We start from the raw sequence: 16,251 nt of genomic DNA, 5'->3' as shown, positions 1-16,251 counted from the left end.
TACGTCAAATTATAAGTCTATATATTAAATTAACGAGGTATCGTTTAGTTAATATAAAGCCCATTAATAGCCCATAGTCTAATTTCCACAAGTGTCGTTCTTTTGTCCAAACCCCAATTATGGTACAAAGCTCAATTACCCAATTTTAATATTTAGCCCAACATCACGATTACTTCGGCTTAAATAAGCATAATAATAACTTAGCTACGAGACATTAATTTAAAAAGGTTGAACATAACTTACAATGATTAATAATAGCGTAGCGTTACACGGACATAATTTCGACTTACACCCTTACAACATTCGCTAACATACCCTTATTATTAGAATTAAAATTAAAATTAAAATTATAATATATATATATATATATATATATATATATATATATATATATATATATATATATATATATATATATATACGTTGATAGGTGAAGAGAAAAAGATGTGTTTAAGTTCGCTCAAAACTGCGAAATTTATAGGCATGTGGCCACAAAAAGTGGCCCATGCGATCGCATGGATATTAAGCCTACAGGCCATGCGATCGCATGGAGGTAGGATCCAGCTCACATTGCTTTGTTTGCTTTCTTGCCGACGGTTTTTTAATAATAATATAATATAAAAATAATTTATAGAATTATTTAAATATTATATTATATTCATGTGCATAGTTGACTTGTAATTTTTAGTCCGTTGCGTCGAGCGTTGAGAGTTGACTCTGGTCCCGGTTCCGGATTTTCAAACGTCCTTGTTTACAATTTAATATCTTGTATTTTGCGTTTTGCGGCTTGTACTCTTGTAATTTTGAGACGTTTCTCATCAATAATTAGAACCACTTTGATTGTAATTTGTACTTTTGAGCTTTTTGGTCGTTTGCGTCTTCAATTCGTCGAATCACCTTTTATTATTTAAACGAATATTACTTGTAAATAGAACAATTGCAACTAAAAGCTTGTCTTTCTTGAGGGATAATGTTATGAAATATATGTTCGTTTTTTAGCATTATCAACCGAATTTAGATGATGAATTCTTGTTTGTGTTCTTGAGAGAAAAAGGAAGTAAGAAAGAAAGAAAGAGGTGGATGAATGAATGGATGAGGAAGGTGCTGACCATTTGACCTAGTCACACCTTTGGTCTCTTGGCAATATTGGTCCCTCAAGTTTAAAAGTGGGTGCGGAATTTTACCGAACGAATATTTTAAAAACGCTCGAGTAAACGAGTGATGTTATAATTAAATAACGGAAATATTAGAACGTTAGTCAACGAAAAGTACGAATTTAGATAACAGAAGATATTATCTAAAAAAAAGGCGTTAAAATAATTTAACGAAAAAATGCGGGATGTTACATTACCTACACCTTAAAAGAAATTTCGTCCCGAAATTTAGTTGGAAGTAATCGTCGTTGTTTCTTCCTCGAGATCTTGTGTAGTCAAATCTACGGATAAGTGAAGGTACTTCCTTGGGCATTTCAACAAACTTCAAAAATCGGGGTTTTACTTTGTTTCAAAATTTGGTTTCACGATTCATAGTTTCAACCGGTCCTCCTAGGAAGTGAAGTTTATCATCGATAGTAAGCTCATCGAAAAGAATAACGAGTTCTTGTTTCGCAGGACACGTCTTTAAGTTTGATACATAGAATGTAGGATGAACGGAGACTCAAATGAGTCTGAAAATCTAAACGGTAAGCAACGGGTCCAAAACGCCCCAAGATTTTCAAAGGATTAAAATATCGCGGGTTTAGCTTTCTACGTTTCCCGAAATGGATTACACCTTTCTAAGGTTCAACTTTTAACGTTATGCAGTTACCCACTTGGAATTAGAAAGGTTTTCGTCTAACACCGGCGTAGCTCTTTTGGCGACTACGGGCCGTCTTGAGCCTTTCTCGAATTTGAACGATCTTAACGATTATTTCATGAATGAGTTCCATTCCGGTGGTTTGCTTGTCACCTACTTCGGTTCAACAATTAAGAAGACGACAATGGCGGCTATATGAGTTTTTGAAAGGTGTGGCGTTAATACCCGAATAAAAATTATGGTAGTACTAGAATTCGGCTAAAGGCAAATACTTTTCTCAAGTAAATTTGAAGTCGATAACACGAACTCGTATTATAGTTTCCAAGGTTTGAATCATATGTTTGTTTGGTCCTTCAGGATGTGGTTGATGTGTTGTACTCATGTTTAAACGTGGTCCCGAGGCTTTTTGTAAAGTACCCCGAAATTTAGAAGTGAACGAGGATCTCGATCCGAAACGAAGTATATCTCCTCAAGATATATTTTGAACAAGTTTTTGTTTCTCAAGAATTTCACGTCGCGGAAGATTTATCGGTCTCCGAAAACGTTCGATAGGACTATTCACCCTCGAGGCGAATACTAGTATAATGTGAAGAGTCTCTCTCTCTCCATTGAGAATTTAGATAAAAGGATTTCCTTAAACGGAAGTACGAGTGTAAGGCGAGAGAAGTTTCCGCCTCGATGTGAGCATAACAAGCATATTGTAGTTCGTCGATAAACTGTAAGAAAACAAGATAGTATACGCGTATAACATATGTTTGAAGTCGGAAGAATTTGTCATTCATTCGGAAGAATAAATATGGTTCGACAATAATCGAAGATGTGTCCCGGGTATGGTTGTTGTCAGTATTCTCAGAGTTTTCGGATATCAAAACCAGAAAAATGAAGTCATGTACATGGCACATGTCAGTGATTAGGTTGATCGAGTCCAATCACCATCACGAGTCATTAGAACTTTGGTATGACTTACCGTAATATAACCACGTTGATCGAGTGTCGTTATATTACGCTAACTCATACCTCCATTCCCACATCACTCCATAGATTCAAGTTCGTGTAATCGTGAAGTTTTAAAATGGACAAAGTGTAACGACGTCTCTAACGTGACTCGTATTGAATCGAAAGAATTAGTGCAACTCTAAAGAAGCGTTCCCCGAGGGAAATGTATAATGATTGTTCACGTCAATGCGGTTCAAGTCAAACAATAATGTATTCCGGTACGAGAAGTGTAACGAATCATGATAACGAATAGTACGCAACCGTAGTGATAAAAATAGTGATGACGATACTCACCTAGAGTAGTGGGGGTAGTAACAAAAAGTGGTAGATAGTAAGGAACACCGGTGTGACAACGATAGTAAGTTGAAACGATGGTGAATAATAATCTGGGAGACAGAGTTCTCGAACAAGTGTGACTAATGAAGTCGTCGTCATCCTTACGCATATGAATCTTGAATTTACGTGTGTTACCAGAAAGTGGCAGAATACGGATTCGTATGATGAAAGTTTGGTACCATTAAAAAGTTTGCCTAAGAATGATTCAAGTATAATGCACAAGTAGTCAAGTAAGTGCTATCTATAGCAAATGTAGGTCAGAATGCAATAGTTAACTATCCGGTTGTAGTCTAGATTCACTAATGCGTCCTAACGACTCTGTCAGACACACTAATGCATATCCTAGTTCCCTACAACCAACGCTCTGATACCATCTGTAACGACCCGACAAAATCGTCATTGACGCCGCCGTTAACTTAGGTCCCGTTGCGTGGTCATAGTCCCTATATGAGATGCGTTTGACCAAAATTATGTCGCATTCATTTGAAACGTACAAGACTTACAAAGTTTAGTTTACCAAACGGATCGACAACAAGTTTAAGTTTACAAAAGTATAATGTATAAATGATATAACTTGCGACATAATAAGTTGAAAATCACGGTTGCTATAAATAGCGTAAGTATGTATGCTTTAAGTTTGAATCCAAAGGTGCTATCACTAGCGTATGCATGTATGCTTGACCTCAAGCAAGTAATCAAAGTGTGCGGAAGCATGTATCAAGTAGCCAAGTATGAACCTGAGAAACATATAGAAAACTGTCAACGAAAAACGTTGGTGAAATCATAGGTGTAGTAATAAACGTTATTTTTGAACCACAAGATTTAGTATTTCCATAAAATTGATCATCCAAAAGTTGCATTCCAAAAGTTTGTTCGCGAGCACCCAATTATCAAGACTTAACGTTTCCTTCCATAGAACCCCATCACAATAGTGTTAGAACATACACTGTTTCTCGAAAATATATTTCATCTGTAGACGGTAGCGAACCGTCCGAAATGAGGGTTTGTCAAACCCGTATGGCCACACAATATAAGTTCTCGCTTACACCCTGCAAGTGTAACTAATGATAATCGAATTGAGGATTTTTGTTCTAACTCGCTGTGGAATGTTTGTCTCATCGTACTTGTGTTCAAAGTATAAAAGTAGGTAGTACAAAATGTAACAAAGTATATGTTTCTCAGCCCACAATTTAAAAGCATAAAAAGTTGTTGAAAAGGTGGGACTATGATCTCACCTTGAGTGCACGAGTATAAATGTACTTCACAAAGTAAACGTGTGCATGAAAGTTGCTTAGCCTTGACCTAAACAAGTAAGTTGTATTAATTACCGGTTACGACACAAGGTCGGGCGAAATGTGTTCAATTAGTCCTATGGCCCGTTACGACTCGATTAGGTAGCATGTGAATCAAATTTTCAAGTTTCATGCAAGATACTAGTATAGAAGCAAGTTAGAAAGATTGCATAAGTATCCGGTTAAGTTTGGCTAAAAGTCAAACTTGGTCGGGTCAAAGTCAACGAAAAAGTCAACACGTTCGGGTCGGGTCTCGAACTATTTTTCTGAGGTTTTTAATCATATATGAGCATGTTAGAACAAGTTACATGTGAATCGGAGGTGCGTAGCATAGCAAACATTTTTCGTAAAAAGACCAAGTTGGACAGCACCTGATAGGCCATCTGGACGGCGTCCAAAAAGGCTGGACGGCGTCCAGCAATAAAGGACTGGACGGCGTCCCAAAGGTTGGACGGCGTCCAAAATGGTACTCAGGCCTGCTTTGCTGAAATCACACAAATGCACGAACCAAACATCAAAATTCACAATTTATGATCCGCAAACGATTAAAGCATGTATCTTATGTCATCGGAAATGTATTTTGACAAGGAATACAACTAAACACATATCATCAAACAATGACATCATTTACAATGTCCAAAAACTCGTCAAGTGATCATTAAATGTTCATAATCAAAGTCTCAAGTTCGCAAAATGCATTTCATGATTCGGGCAACCAATTTACATGTATGGTATGCCGTTTCGAAGGTAATCAAGCATACAATCCAACCAAACACTTACCAGCAATATTTTATGGCATTCAAATCATCAAAAGTCCATTTTAAGAGTTATAAAACCCTAACCAAAACTTACAAAATCAATATTCATGTGTTTGAAGTTTTCTTAATCAACCTATACATCAAAACGAAGCTAGTGATACTAGTAACACAATTAAAACATGAACTTTAACAATTTAACAACATTTAATCACCCAAAACTCAAGATTAAGCACACCCATTTCAAATGTTCAAACTAGTTACTCAAAACAACAAATCGAGCAAATAAATCATATATTCATGTTAGACACGAGCCATAGACATTAACTAACACCATTTCAAGTCAAAAACACGAATTTGAGAAAATCTAGAGTTTTAGAAATGTTACCCAAACGAGATGAAGTTGGTATCAAATTGTAGAGGACGAAGAGAGGATTCCAAATATGTAATTTGTTTTGTTGCTAGCTCCCTAAACCGAATTTAGATGATGAATTCTTGTTTGTGTTCTTGAGAGAAAAAGGAAGTAAGAAAGAAAGAAAGAGGTGGATGAATGAATGGATGAGGAAGGTGTTGACCATTTGACCTAGTCACACCTTTGGTCTCTTGGCAATATTGATCCCTCAAGTTTAAAAGCGGGTGCGGGATTTTACCGAACGAATATTTTAAAAACGCTCGAGTAAACGAGTGATGTTATAATTAAATAACGGAAATATTAGAACATTAGTCAACGAAAAGTACGAATTTAGATAACAGAAGATATTATCTAAACAAAAAAAAAGACGGGCGTTAAAATAATTTAACGGAAAAATGCGGGATGTTACAAATTAGGTGGGGTTATTTATGTTTCTGTTGAAAATTTTAGGGTTACCTAAACATTTCTTTAAAGATAAAAAGATGAATTAACTCTCATGTGCAATGCATGTGACTAAATTTAAAGGTATTTTTAACGACCGTCGATGATAAGGATTATCTGAGTAACTTTTGCAGAGTATGGGGACTATTCACATTAATAATATACCCGACAAAATCAACAATATAAAATCAAAAGGACTATAGCTATGCAGGCTTGCTTGAGTGGCCACCGAGTTGCCCAATGATGCACACCTCTCGGGTTCAATTCCTGGCTATGTCAAATTGTTCAAAATGGGAGTGTGACTAGAGGGTGCGCATAATGCGCGATTCACCCGGTATCAGGTCTCGCTCGGGAGGCTTGATTACCCGAGGTTTTACCTTCTATGAGGGAGCCAATGTGCTCGTTCATAGGAGGGTTTTCTCGCTTACAAAAAAAATCAAAAGGACTATCTCAGTAATTATATCTTATTAAGATTAAATTAATATATCGCTTTATTTGTTCACTTGTAGCTATGTGGCTTGTTGGAACACCCCAATGGCATTATGTGAGATTCAAATCAAAGGCTTCGAATGGATCACGAAGAGAATTAACTGCAAGACAATCGACTGGCACACTTGGTTCAATAATCCGTCAATTTTATTAACTTAGTGAGACGGACAATAGGATACTACCTTAGCATCTATTTGTTCACTGTCGAGATTATGTATATATATATCTGCTTTAAAAAAAATGTTTTGATCTATTAATAAAATTGTTACTTTGCCTTTAAAAAAATTTAATTTATAATTTTATTATCACCCACCAATCCTATTTTATAATACTTTACACAACCCTCTCCTACAACACTACCATAAGAACTCATTTTTTACACTATCACCTCGTCATAATTCTCTCACTCACACCCACACCAGAACATTTCATCACCATAGAAAATGGTCTTTTAAACCTTCTCTGTTCTCATATATCAATAATATCTAAGGACGTTTAATTCGGATTGGTTTAATACACTTTGGTTTGCTTTGTTGGTTGTTTGTTTTTGGTTTAGGTTTTTAGCTATTTGGTGACGTGTTGTATAGTTTAGGTGTTTGCGTTGTATTATTTGTAGTTGGCGTTTAGCCCGAATTTAGCTTGGTATAGTTAGCTCTTAGTGTTTGTTTTCTATTCCCGAGCCTTATTTTTCTTGTTTCTTGCTTGTATTCATTTTGTTGAGTCCTTCATTTTATGAAGGTTCTAAGTTCTTAATAGTAATTGTTATTTTAAGCTAAAAAAATAAAAAATGCAAATAATTACTACACTAACTAGACAAAACACATGAATACTACCTAGGGCATTTCCGTCTTTTCACTTTTTTCCCTTTTCAAAAAAACCCCACACTTTGTACGAACTTTAAAATCGACCCCTCAAACAGGGAGTAAAGTTTCAAATCAACATTTTCATAAAAAAAATCTTAACTAAACTCCACCCAAATATTCAACGGGTCATATCTTCTCGCCCGCAACGAGTTAAATTGTTCCGACACCATCATTAAGCTCGAAATAATTTTACGAACACAATGTCACTAACTATATGCAAAACAGACGCTTTTTAAAAAAAAGCTAAATATTTGAGTCCACCTTTCACACACGTTGATATTTTCCTCACGGGCTCCGTACCTATTTTCATCTATTAACAACATATACATATGGGTCTTATTATTTTTTTAAAAAAAAATTATTTAGTAATTTTTTTGATATTACTCAGTAAATATTCTATTCTTAAATCATACGGATTGTTAATATAAGCTAACAAGTTAATTGCGTTAAATTTTTAAAAAGTCAACAACTCCATAGCGAAACGCGAAAATACACATATATTGTTAATTTAAGATAACATCTAAATCTTTGATGGGTTATACCTTTTCGTTCGACTCGAGTTGCGCTTCAACGACATCAGCGTTAGCCACGAAATAATTTTGTAAAATAAACATAATAAAATACATTGAAAACTGAACTCCGGCGCGAAACGAGGGTTGAAAAACTTGTTAAATACTAAAACTTAATTGCAAGAATAGTACTTCCCTATTTTATTTTATTTTATCCTTACATACTAAACCTCCTCCCATTTTTGGTCGTTTCAGTTTCAACGAATTGCCGTTTTGAGTTCGCGTTCACACTACAAATGGTCCTCCAACGTTCGCACAAATTACACAACAACCCCTCAACTTTACACTTTTTTCAGGGGTAAAAACCGTAAATTTATAATTTAATTAAAATAAAAAAACCTCACTCCACCCGAATTTATAACGGGCCATATCTTCTCGCTCGGTGCGAGTTAAATTTTTCCAAGGCCACCGTTCAACTCGAAAAAATCTCACGAACCCAACGGGACTAACTATATGCAAAACGGACATCGTTAAAAAAACACTAAATAACGGCCCTATATTCACGCTCGGTGCGAGTTAAATTTTTCCGAGACCACCGTTCAACTCGAAATAATTTTACGAACACAACGCGACTAACTATACGCGAAACGGACATCGTTAAAAAAATAAATATTTCGGGCTATATTACATACATATATATACATATACAACACGACTAACTATACGCGAAACGGACATCGTATATCCAAATTGGACCGCGCGTCGAATACAACCGCAGCAACGCGCGGTCGGATTTTTTCTAGTTACCAATAATGTTTTATATTAATTTTAATCATATTGGCAATTTCAAGAAAATCTTGGTTCATTCAATCCGGGACTTATATTTTTGCATTTTCATCCTTCTCAAAACCCTTTAATATTTGTGCCAAGTATATATGAGTAATAACTTGCTAAAAACAGTTTTACCGGACGTGACGTATACGAGTACAATATATCAAATTTTAATTCTACATCATCAAATATACAGTATTTCTTAGTGTTGTAGAGTATAATGCTCAAAATCACATTTTGTGAAAGTAAATAGTACACAAATCATCACTTTAAATACCATAATTATATAATTAAAAGTAAATAGTATACAAATCACATTTCTTAGTGTTGTAGAGTTTAAAATTTTATGAATTATTGGTAAAAGCAAAACTGACCCAAAAGATTCTAAGAACTTTCTTAATACATAGAGACTAAGGTTTAAAAAAGTATTTAGAAAAAGTCAAGGGGTAAGCTCGATTTTTAACACAAATATTCCATTAGAAACATCCATTATTGTTTTTATGGTCACACTTTTCAATCTTAGGAGTAGATTAAAAGAGACATTGATCTCGACCATTCTTGTCTTGTTTTGTTTGTCATGTTCATTAAATGTTACACAAAATCTTGGAGTTTGCAGCTTCTTTTATAGATATTTGAAATTAAAATTTAAAACAATGGGGAAGATACATTGGTTTCATGGATTTTGATATATTAGTAGTAATATACTTCTGTACATTTTTCTAAACCTTTTACTACGTAGTACTTTTTTACTATCATTCGTTTTCATTGTAGCCATGTATTGCATTACTCTTCTAAAATGTTATGATCCATTTTGATTTCTACACGTTTTAAATTCGTCAGAGTTGTCAATTTTAAGTTAGCACAATTCGTAACCGTATAAACTAATACGGAGTATAATAGAATACGAGTACATCTTTGACACGTGAAATGGATATGATTGGGTGATAGAAACTCCTTTGATGGTGACTCCAATCCTCGATGTTCCAAAAAAATATTGGACATGCCGGTTAGAACATTCACATATCTACTTTTTTTTTTTAATCCAAAATGTAGTTTTAAACTTTGACATAAAATGAATAAAATTACCCGTGCTTTACTACAAAGAAAAAATGTAATAAATGATGGGAAAAAAAGTTAGAAAAAAGTTTTTCAAAAAAGTTTCAAATTACCATTTTACTCCTAAATTTGGGGATTTTTACAGAAACGGCACCGTGAACAGTACCATGTTCACCGTAATTAATATTATTGATAATAATGAAGATAATTTATAATATTTATGAATAAGGTCTCCTATTAATTTCTTATATCTTCAACTTCACCCCGATTTAGTGCTATGCATGGTTCATTGGTAGCTCCAAATTAGCAGAGCCGTCTTATTAATCTATAAGTTCTTGTTCAACATTTAAAAGAAAAACAAGCCGTTATAAACGTTAACTTTTTTAATCTTATAAAAAGATAATACTACTAAAAAATTATCATTATAAATAACAAACAAGTTGTCACTGTTTCCGAGATCCCTTAATTAAAATGACTTCTAACATGTGGTAATTTGTGTCGAAAGAAGAAAAAAAATTTGGTTACAACTTACAAGTTCTTTTTGCCTTGCTTTGATCGATAGCTAAACAAATATATAGAAAATGTTTTTAAAATATTGGGTATTTTTAAAAGTTCGAGTCTTGTTCGATTGTCTATATTTGGCACCCTTTAAGAAGCCTCTTCTACTAATTAGAACAGGGAAAATGAATCCGCTAATGAAGGTATCTCTAATGTAAGAACTCTTGAGGTGAAGAGTTTGTACAAAAGTGAGAGAAAAACAAGATACAGGGGTACCCTCGCAGATTGCTAGGGTGACCTCCCAAATCGCGAACCTAGATGTTGAAACGCGAAAAAGGGAGCTGAGCATTTGGTGATATGAGGTTCAAGACCCTCGCGGATCGTGTGTGTGGGCTCGAGAAACGTGACGCCTATAGTGGGCAGCAAGTCGCGGGATTTGTAACTCTAGCCTCCTGCAAACCAAAGACCTGCGAAAATAATAAAACTTTCTCTTTGGTTGGCCGCAGATTAGATTAAAAGCAAATAAAATATAACCACGTTAAATTCCTTGTGTTCTTTACGTTTATTGCATTAGTTTTCGCTTTTACTTTGTTTTTGTTTGTTTGTTGTTGGTGGGTTGATAACTTGAGGCTGTCAAGGTCTTGTTGGAGCTCGCTAAATTCCTAACAAGTAGTATCAGAGCTTGTGTTACAAGTGTAATCCGGTAATAATGACAGATAAAAGTGACGTTAAGATAGATAGGTTTGATGGGACTGATTTCAGTATCAGGAAGAGCTAGATAGAAGATGTGCTCAATCAAAAGAAGTTGTATCAGCCGTTATTGGGTGTTAAATTGGAAGATATGGACCAGGGAGAATGAGATTTGTTAGATAGGATAAGTCTAGGGATTGTTAGATTTTCTCTGACCAAGAATGTTGCTTGCAATACTGTGGCCTGTGGGTGAAACTACAACTGCATGATTGATTGCGGCTTTATCAAACATGTATGAAAAATCACTTTGAATAAAGTTTTCTTGATACAATAGTTAGTGAACGCTGGGATGTGGAAGGTTCCACATCAACATATTATGTTAACGAGTTTAACCTTATTTTAACTCGATTAAAATCAGTTAGGATTAAATTCGAGGTTGAGCTGGAGGCATTGTTTCTGTTGTCTTCATTACCAGTGAGTTGGTCTTGCACGGTGACAACGATTGGTGGTTCATCTGGAACTGGTAAACTTACTTTTGAGGGAATCCGAGATTTAGTTCTTAGTGAAGGAATCAGGAGGAAAGATTCGGGTGAGAGTTCGGGTTCAACTTTAACTGTCGGTTGGGGAAGAACTAAATCAAAAATTCCATCAAGAAGTAGAATCGTAACGTGTTGGAATTGTCATCAAATTAGTCCCTACAAGTCAAAGTGCACGAGTTCAAAGTCGGGTGGGAGTATCACGGTTATGCTTATCTAGGACACGCTGATGTGTTCTGAGGGAGTTCTTGTCGGGTTTTGGCGTTGGATTCGGGTTCCTCGTTTCATGCTACCCCGTACATGAACGAGATCACTAATTTCAGGCATTGCTCTGGCAAGGTTCGTATAGAGGATGGTAGGATACTTGATGTTGAGGGCATTAGAGGCTTAGCCATTAGATATCGTGGTGCTGAGTGGATATTGACAGATGTAAGGTTCATTCCCAAGCTTAAGAAAAGGTTGATCTCGATTGGGCAGTTGGACATTGAACGGATTTATGTCATGTTTGGTGATTGGTAGTGAAAGGTTATTAAGGGCGGTGGGGTTATTGCTCAGCGGTATAAGACGTTCATGGTTGATATTCTTTCGGAGAAACTGCTAGGTGGAAGAATAAGGGTTGGAAATCCTACTAGGCTGTAACTTTCTAGTATTGTTTAGGGATCTTGTTTGAGTGAAAGTTCTGGAAGGGTCGAAACTAGTGGAGGTTCGGGTAGAATTGGTAACACTAGAGTCTTTGGAACTTCGGGTATATCATCTCCAATGGAAGTATTTAATCGTCGATATACATTTTGTTTTGTAAAGTACTTAATTAAAGTATATAGCGAAACTATTTCTGCAGCAACTTATGAGCTTCTCTTCACTCGTTTGGTACAATGTGTAACACCATTTAATAGTACGTTTTTACGCCTAAATCATCTTCTACTATTTCTTCTACTCAAGTAAAAAAAATAGAAAAAAAAAACTTATACAATACGTATGATCTTGAAGGTGTTAAAATAAAGACAAAATTGCATGGGGGGTCCCTGTGGTTTGTTCGAAATAACAAGCGGAGTCCAAAAGAATTTTTTCACCTTGGAAGGTCACTGTGGTTTGCAATAGTTTCACGGGGAGTCCAAAAGCCTAACATCTGTCAATATTTAACGTTTTTGAGCCTCACATGACTTGCACATGAGGGTAATTTCGTCTTTTTAATTTTATTTACTCCTTTTAAGTCTTACATACACCTATTTCTTTCTCTCTCTACAAAACTCACAAAACCCACAAACTTTTGTATTTATATTTGTAAATAAAGCAATCCCACCACCAGTTGAAAATCCATTAATATCATATTTTTTAACCCCAAACGTCATCTTATTGTAATGCATCCATACTTTAAAAACCCCTTTTTCAACACCGATATCGTTGCACAAATTGATGATTAAATCTTCATCCTTTTTCTGCATCTTCCACCCAACTCGTTCAGCTAACTCGTGCACCTAATTCACATAAAAACCCTTTAAAATTCGTCACATCCAAAAGAATAAATTCAGATATTTGAATGTCTACAGCAAAAACCCTATGATGATGCCTGTTGATGATGCTTTTAGTGATTTCACTTCTTTATTGTTTTAAGATCTCCAATTTCAACCTCCGGCCATTAAAACATGTGGGTATTTATTGTTTTATTTGGGGATAATGGACGATTTCTCCAATTAGATGACGGATTGTTCAACAGAGAATAACCCGACCCGGATCGTTCAACGGAAAATAAATGGACCTGATTATCTTCCAGAGTAAATCCACCACCAACCACACCGGAGATGTCGCCACAAAAACCCAATTCGATGACGGATTGTTCAACGGAGAATAACCCGACCCGGACCGATGACGTGTATGCATCTTTGTACATATTTTTTATTTTTGTTATTTAATATAAGTCTTATCATCGATGAGTTATGATTATCGGGTTTATTTTGTAAGATGAACAATTGCAATGTAACTCAGTTTTTGTCATCGATGAGTTATGATTATCGGGTTTATTTTGTAATACTTTAGCCTTAGTTATTTGGGTGGTTTGTGGCTTTTGACTAGAGTTTAAGTCTTCTTCTTTATTTTAGTTGTGGATAATTAAATTTGTACTTTGTAATTTGTAATTTGTAATTTGTAATTTGTAATTTATATTTAATTACATATAACATATTGTATGTGTATATAATATATAGATAAAATAAATGTGGAAAGAAAGGTGAGGTGAAGGTATAAAGAGAGGAAGAAGAAGACAAACAATGGAATGACCATTTAACCCTCATGTGCACTACACATGACATAGTTTAACGGAAGAAATTGACAGACGTTAGTAAATGGACTCCCCGTGAAACTATTGCAAACTACAGTGACCTCCCAAGGTGAAAAAATTCTTTTAGACTCCGCTTGTTATTTCGAACAAACCACAGGGACCCCCCATAAAATTTTGTCTAAAATAAATGAAGTATCAACTAATGACATAGTAGCGGCAAGGATTTAACGTTGTATGATTCCAACGTTCTTGATTTCTTCGGCATCATTTTTCGTTTATTTTCTATGGTACTTTTCGTGCTCCTTTCTTCATGTTTTACTTTATTGATCATACGTCGAGAAACCTTATGAACCATAAAGTCATCATTCGTGAACGTCTTAAATTGTTTATTCTTGATGGATGGTAATACTTGAGTGTTTCTAGCTAGATGTTTTCTCTTTGTCACCATAGATAGTTTTTTGAGGTCAAGAACACTCCAAATCTTTGTTTGATGTTCTTCATTTAGACTCGGGTGCACCTAGCCAATAAAATTTACAGATACTACCATTAACATCAATTATGCATTAGATTATGAGTTTTTATTGTTAATGTATGTTTACCATCTAAAGCTATTTAAATTAAAAAGGTCACAATAAGTTGTTCTCTTATTGCAAAATGTCAAGATAATATGGTAATTATGTAGACCTTTTTACTCTATAAAGGTGTCAATAAATCATTGATTTTTTGCAAATTTGTAGACCTATATGTAAATTGCTTTGTTTCAAAAAAAGGGTATATCTTTTTGTTTTTTTGCAATAATTGACAATTTGATAATAAAAAATTAATAAAAACTATCGAACTTTCAAAAGTCAAGTACAATAAAATAGGCTTATCAACATCAGCATGTATATATAGTTCTTATGTATGATAATCCAAAGTACCCACAAAATAACATTTATCTTAAAATTAAAATGACTTTAGAAATGATACAAGCCACATACTCAAAAACAGTTATTTTTTACACACAATCATTTTAGCTCATTAAAATCATAAATGTACCTATCATTTTAATAATAATTGCTATTTTAGTAAAGAAAAAAAAAAGGCACAATCATCACGAATATATACGTTTGTTCCAATTAAACAGATTTGAACCAACTTCTTGATAAAATATGTTTCTGTTTGTATGTGAAGCACAAATTAGAGAAAACTTAGTAGAGTTTGCATAGAAGTGTTGTACCTCAACGTACAAGTGAATTGCATGGTAGAGTCTGTCATGTGATTCTCTTGAATAATCAGGCAAAGCCATGGCTAAGGCCAAAAACTTAGAAGGTTTTAAAATAGGATCAGGAGCCACTTCTAACAAGAACAAATCCATCAAGAAAGCGACTCTCTTCACTCGATGCAAGAAAAACCCATTAATTTTTCTTTCGAGTAGGAAAATCTTGATCAACCGTAGAGCCAAATCGACATCAAATGCACATTTCTTGCCACGAACAAGCAAATCGTTGATCATAAACTCGTCTAATCTTGATCCAAGCAAATGTTCTATTTTTAACCTTTCACAATTTCTCAAATGCAAACTTAAGCTCATTCCAAATGCATCAAGTAATGCTCTACATGAAAACGCACTAGCTTTTAGCAAACTTAATAGATTGATGTTAGTTTGGGAGACTTTGCATTTTTGATCATGTGAAGAACATAGGACAAACTTTGATTTTTGGTAATGAAAGATGAATGAACATATCCTAGGTTGGTCAAAGTGTAACAAAATCATTGACCTTATTAGGACTTCAAATAAACCAATGTTTAAGAAAGAAAGATCATCAAAGTTCCAATAATCTAAGTAAGTATTAGATCTTGAACCTTGTAGACTATTATCACTTGACGAAAACAAGAAATTCGAGCTACTTGAGGATGAAGGACATGAGCTTGACACATAGCTAGGTAGAGTTAAGTTTCCTAAAAGGGAATTTAACATATCTTCAAAACTTGGAGAATTGTTCATGTAAGGGAACAATATTTGGCATTGTTTTAAGCCTTTTATGAATTCGGACCATGTATAAGAATGGAGGCTTTCAAGGTACAACTTGGTTTGCATGATTAGAGTAGTGATTTCCATAAAAGTACTAGAACTATGCAACAAGAAAATATTGGAGGGTGTTATGTCAATGGTGCCATTGTTGTAGCAATATCTTGTAATGAGTTCAAAACTCGTTGCGCCACCTGGGAAATCATCAAATATCAGTTTCGAGTTGGTGGCGAGTTTTGGGAGCAATTTGCTTATGCGTTTCGAATAAGATGCAAGAATTTTCTGCAAACAAGATGAACTTTTTAGAATGTTTAGATTTAAGTAGTCAGTTAATGTGTAACATGACTAGTACTAACAAAAACTTATACAACCATTCAAGAGAAGAAATTGAACAAAACAGAAAATTTGGCAAGTTAGATGATACCATCCTTTGTCAAAATTTGAGTGAATTTAACACAAAAGAAGCT

General features: G+C 34.7%; 1 protein-coding gene across 1 annotated transcript; it reads right to left on the bottom strand.

The window, feature by feature from the left end:
* Positions 1–14,866: 14,866 nt before the first annotated feature.
* Positions 14,867–15,760, bottom strand: LOC139874832 (BTB/POZ domain-containing protein At3g22104-like). Its single transcript, XM_071862225.1, has one exon. The coding sequence runs from the start codon at positions 15,758–15,760 to the stop codon at positions 14,867–14,869; it is 894 nt and encodes a 297-aa protein (XP_071718326.1).
* Positions 15,761–16,251: the final 491 nt, after the last annotated feature.

The sequence above is a fragment of the Rutidosis leptorrhynchoides genome, chromosome 11, assembly GCF_046630445.1.
Source record: "Rutidosis leptorrhynchoides isolate AG116_Rl617_1_P2 chromosome 11, CSIRO_AGI_Rlap_v1, whole genome shotgun sequence".
NCBI classification, from domain to species: domain Eukaryota; kingdom Viridiplantae; phylum Streptophyta; class Magnoliopsida; order Asterales; family Asteraceae; genus Rutidosis; species Rutidosis leptorrhynchoides.
Note: the sequence above shows the minus strand (reverse complement) of the source record. Positions and strands in the feature narration are given on the sequence as shown.